This window comes from Apium graveolens, chromosome 9, assembly GCF_009905375.1.
Source record: "Apium graveolens cultivar Ventura chromosome 9, ASM990537v1, whole genome shotgun sequence".
Classification (NCBI taxonomy): domain Eukaryota; kingdom Viridiplantae; phylum Streptophyta; class Magnoliopsida; order Apiales; family Apiaceae; genus Apium; species Apium graveolens.
Window position 1 is genome coordinate 141,540,956 of NC_133655.1, and position 5,624 is coordinate 141,546,579.

Consider the following 5,624-nt stretch of genomic DNA (forward strand, 5'->3'; position numbering starts at 1 on the left):
TGAGATGGAGCGAGAGAAGAGGGGGCCCCCGTCCTCAGCTTCCCCCTCTCCGTTTACGGCTGCTATCCGATCATCCCCCCTACCTCGGGTATTTAGGCACAACCCCGACCTTCTAATCAACGGCGAGGCCGACCCGCCGGAATACCTTATACAATTTAACATAGAGATGGAAGTCTATCAGGTGCCGGAGATGACCCGCTGCAGACTCTTCACGGCATCACTCAGAGGTAGTGCCCAACAATGGTTCTCCAAGTTGGGACCGGCTAGCATAAGGACGTGAAGGCAATTGGAGGACTTGTTCGTCAGACAATTTCAGTCCACCCTCCACTACTCACTTCTTGTGGCCACGTTGGTCAACATCAAGCAAAGAGAGGGGGAGCCCCTGACAGAATACTTTCATCGGTTCAACGCCAAGGTCTCCAAGGTGAGGGGAGCCAGTGAGGAGACTATCAAGAACTTCTTGATTGCAGGGTTGAAAGAAGGGTCGAAATTCTGGAAGAGCCTCCAAGCAAGTGAGCCGAGAACCTTGGCCAAGTTTTATGAGCATGCTGAACCCTTTAAGAGGGTAGAGAAGTCGATGAGAGAGCTGAAAATCAGCGAGAATTATCGAGATAAAAGAGACCGGTCTTCGAGCCCTGACGAGAGGAGAAAGACGTATCGGCGTAGCTCAAGCCCCAAAAAGTCTGCCCGAGGTAAAGAGACAAACAAAGATTCAGGGAGACCTTATACAAGCAAATGGCAGACACACACCCCTCTGGTAGCCTCTATTGACCACATATATGCTACCTATACTGGGAATGGGGTATTCAGAAAGGCGACCCCTCTCACAGACTATAACAAGAGGGATACTTCAAAGTATTGCGCATATCATGAGGCCACAGGGCACGATACAGCCGATTGCAGACAATTGAAGGATGAAATCGAGACGCTGATAAGGCAGGGTAAGCTGACATAATGGGTCATCAAGGAGGTTCGAAGGCAAAAAAGTTGATTATCATACCGTCCCTCCTCCACCCCCAAAAGATAAAGAGAGGGTACCTCGGGTCGGAAGCATTCATATTATTCTAGGCGGGTCTCACATTGGCGGAGACAACCGAAAGGCGATGGACAGGTATGCCCGAGAAGCAAAGGACAAGCCCCTCGCCAACGTTAACCATCTGAGCCAAAGGCCCCCGGAGCTCTTTGAAAGGGAGGCTGATGACATCGTGTTTAGGGAAAACAATGCCAAGTGGGTGCATTACCCTCATATAGACGCCCTAGTTATAAAGATAAAGATTGGGACGATAAATATTCACCGAGCAATGGTGGATACCGGTAGATCGGCTGACGTTTTGACCTATGATGCCTACAAGAAGCTGGGATTGTTGGATAGAGAATTAACCTCGACAGGTGGACACCTATACGGGTTCACGGGGAACTCAATCGGAGTGAAAGGGACAATTCGGCTCCCGGTGACCATAGGAGAAGAGCCCTATGTGGCCACCCAGATCACTATGTTCACGGTTGTAGACCAGCTTTGTGCCTACAATGTCATAGTGGGTAGACCCCTTATGAGGGCAATGAGGATGGTGACATCTATCCATCATATGACGGTAAAATTCCCAACCCCAGCGGGGGTAGGCTTCTTGAAGAGCTGTCAATATAAATCAAGGGTCTGTTACAACCAGGCACTCAGGGCGGCCGAGTCAGGAAATGCCTCAATGGAGATAGTTGAACCAGATGAGTGCGACGTCCCCATGGAAGAGGTAGAGGGCATGAAGAGAGTACGTCCCGAGGGACACGAGACTTGTAATTTGATTATAATCGAGGAGTTGCCCGAGATCTATTTCAAGCACATGGGGATTCAGGTGGAACCATGCCCAGGGGCCTTGCTGATGGAAGCCTCTCAACCCATCATGTTGATACAAGAAGGGATTGTGGAAGAGGCAAGTGATGAAGAAGAGAGCCCAGAACAGATCACTACAAGACTCAGGAAAGGGAAATGGGCACGCGAAGAAATAACAACAATTATGGATCTTCCCAATGGAATCACTCGTACTGTCACTACGACCTCTGAATGCTTGATAAATCTGGCCCGAGTTTATCAGCCCGAGCTCGAGGATACGGAGGGTTTGACAATCAAGATAGTAGGAGAATATAGGGAGGCTCGAGCAGACTTGGACCCGAGAATGTCCCCAATGGTTGAGAGGGCTGGGGCCGCAGAGGATACAATCCCGATCTTGGTAGACCCAAATGATCCCTCCAAGGTACTCAGAATAGGCTCTAACTTAAGTCCTGACTTGAGGGAGGATCTAGCCCAATTCCTGAGGAGAAATTTGGATGTCTTTGCATGGTCACACTCTGATATGATAGGGATTGGCCCGAATGTCATGTGCCACCGGCTCAACTTAGACCCAAAAAAGAAGGGGGTCAGACAGAAGAGGCGGCTGATTAGTGGAGAGAGGGCAGAGGGCCTCAGAGAAGAGGTGGATAGACTAATGGAGGCAAGACTTGTGAGGGAAGCCTTCTACCCCATGTGGCTGGCCAACCCCGTGCTTGTCAAGAAGCCCAATGGCAAGTGGAGGACATGTGCAGACTTCACTGACCTGAACAAAGCTTGCCCGAAGGACAGTTTTCCTCTACCCCGAATTGACCAGCTGGTTGATTCCACGGTTGGGCACGCATTGCTTAGCTTTATGGATGCTTATTCTGGATATAACCAAATCCCCATGTATGGGCCAGATCAGGAGCACACCTCCTTTATTACTGATCGGGGCCTATACTGTTACATCGAGATGCCCTTCGGGTTTCTTAATGCTGGGGCAACGTATCAAAGGCTGGTAAATAAGATGTTCAAACACCAGTTAGGAAAAACCATGGAGGCCTACGTAGATGATATGCTTGTGAAGTCAAAGGAGGCAAAAGATCATGTCCTCCACCTAGCAGAAATGTTCCATATCCCGAGGGAGTACAGAATGAAGCTCAACCCCCAGAAATGTGTGTTTGGGGTCGAATCGGGGAAGTTTTTGGGATTTATTGTCAATAATAGAGGCATTGAGGCCAACCCCGCCAAGATACGAGCCCTACTCGAGATGAGATTCCCTCGACGGGTGAAGGATGTTCAAAGCTTAATGGGGCGAGTGGCTGCCTTGAACCGCTTCGTCTCGAAGTCCTCCAATAAATGCCAGGAGTTCTTCAAAGAAATTAAAGGTGTGGGGAGGAATTTTAAGTGGAGAGAAGAATGTGAAGAAGCCTTTCAGAACATAAAGAAGCATCTCAGCAGCCCTCCAATATTGTCCAACCCAAAGGTAGGAGAAACTCTGATCGTATATTTGGCTGTCTCCGACTTTGCAGTAAGTGCGGTATTAGTCCGAGAGGAGGATGGTATCCAGCTCCCGGTATATTATGTGAGTAAAAGGCTAGCCGACGCCGAGACTCGGTACACAAGCCTTAAAAAGCTAGCATATGTTCTGATCCGGGCCTCCGAAAGCTCAGGCCCTATTTTCAGGCGCACAAGATAGAGGTGCGAACTCCTACCCCCTCAGACAAGTGATGCACAAACCAGAGTCTTCTGGTCGAATGTTGAAGTGGACGGTTGAGCTCGGCCAATTCGAGGTGGATTATAAGCCAAGGGCCGCAATCAAAGGTCAAGCCCTGACTGATTTTGTGCTAGAATTTCCTCCATATCAGGAAGTGGAGCCGGGAGCCCTTATTGTCATACCTATCACAGAAGAAGTTGGGATGGAGAGCCAAAATAGTGTCCCATGGTGGAGCCTATTTGTGGATGGAGCCTCTAATGGTGATGGAGCAGAGCTGGAATTGAGCTAATCAATCCAGAGGCGCACAAGATTTGACGTGCGACTCACATGGCCTTTCATGCAACCAATAATGATGCTGAGTATGAGGCCCTGATCAACGGTCTCAAGCTAGCTTTGGAAATGAAGGTGGAGAATTTGAATGTGTTTAGTGACTCCATGATTGTGGTTTATCAGATAAACGGGGGGTATCAAGCTAAGGGGTCGAGAACGGAGCTTTACCTGAAGTGTGCGCAGAGGATAATCGCGAGGTTCAATGAGGTGAGGCTGGAATTAATCCCGTGTGGGCAGAATGAAGGCACAAACGAGCTAGCTAAGCTCGGCTCACGCCGTTAAACCACTTTGCTAGGGATCGTGCCCCTTGATATACAGAGGAAACCTAGTGTGCCCGAGCACGAGGTGGGCAGCCTCAGTAATGACCTCGGCCCCACGTGGATGACACATATTCTAGCATACATAAAAGAAGGTTCACTTCCGGATGAAAAGAATGAGGCAAGGAGGATAAGATACAAAGCAGCCCACTATGTGATATACGATGGGATCCTATACAGAAGAGGGTTCAGTGTGCCTCTCCTCAAGTGCATAGATTGGGATGAATGCAATTATATCCTAAGGGAAGTACACGAGGGCATTTTTGGAAACCACTCGGGGGGTAGCTCTCTAGCTCTGGAAAATCCTCCGTCAAGGCTACTACTGGCCAACGCTGAAAAAAGACGCCTTTGAATTCTCCCGAGCTTGTGATAAGTGTCAGCGATATGCCAATTATTACAACAGCCCCGTGGCCTCTCTCACATCCCTCATGAGCCCTTGGCCCTTCTCTATATGGGGAATTGATCTGATTGGGGAACTCCCGAAGGCCAGGGGAGGTGTCAAGTACGCGGTGGTTGCGGTAGACTACTTCACTAAGTGGGCAGAGGCCGAGCCCCTAGCCACTATCACGGCAAAAAAGTTCAGGGAGTTTGTATACAGGGCTATTGTGTATCGCTATGGCATCCCTTACAAGTTGATATCTGACAATGGGAAACAATTTGATAGCAAGGAAATGCGAGAATTTTGTGAGCAGCTGGGGATTCAGAAGAGCTTTAGCGCATTCTGCCACCCCTAGAGTAACGGGCAGACGGAGGCTGTTAATAAAATCATTAAGCATACCTTGAAGGCAAAGCTTGAAGAGAAGAAAGGGACTTGGCCAAAAGAGCTCGCTCAGGTCCTATGGTCTTACAATACGATACCCCGAACTACAACTGGAGAGACCCCTTTCTCTCTGGTGTATGGGTGTGAAGCTATGGTGCCCGTTGAAGTGGGGGCATGATCTTTTCGGAGGGACAACTATGACTCAGAGGCAAATGAGGTCAATCATCGGCTCTACTTGGACATGATTGAAGAAACTCGGGAAGATGCTCAGATCAGGGTAGCAGCATATCAGCAGAGGACAGCTAGGCACTACAACAATAAGGTTAGAGCCCGAACTTTCAAGGTAGGAGATTTGGTTCTGCGCCGGGTCATGCCAAACACCAAGGTGGTGAGTCACGGAGTCTTTGGAGCGAATTGGGAAGGCCCTTACAAGATAAAGTCGGTGCTCTGGGAGGGACCTACCACCTCAATGATATGCAAGACAAGTTGATCCCAAGAGCCTGGAACGCGGAGCACCTCCGTAAATATTATTAGTAATATTATTCTTTTCAGACTTAGTACTATCTTACAATACTCCTAAGTCTCGGGGGGTAGTGCCATATAGGTGCCTCTCTGAGATCACAAATATGTACTCCTTTCACCTTCCATTATCTATGAATGAACGATTGATATCTACTTTGTGCACTTGATATTTTTCTG

General features: G+C 48.9%; 1 protein-coding gene across 1 annotated transcript; it reads left to right on the plus strand.

Annotated features, from left to right (window-relative positions):
* Window positions 1–1,103: 1,103 nt before the first annotated feature.
* Window positions 1,104–3,500, plus strand: LOC141685628 (uncharacterized). Its single transcript, XM_074490723.1, has 2 exons — window positions 1,104–2,929; window positions 3,029–3,500. The coding sequence occupies exons 1-2, from the start codon at window positions 1,104–1,106 to the stop codon at window positions 3,498–3,500; spliced, it is 2,298 nt and encodes a 765-aa protein (XP_074346824.1).
* The last annotated feature ends 2,124 nt before the right edge of the window (window positions 3,501–5,624 follow it).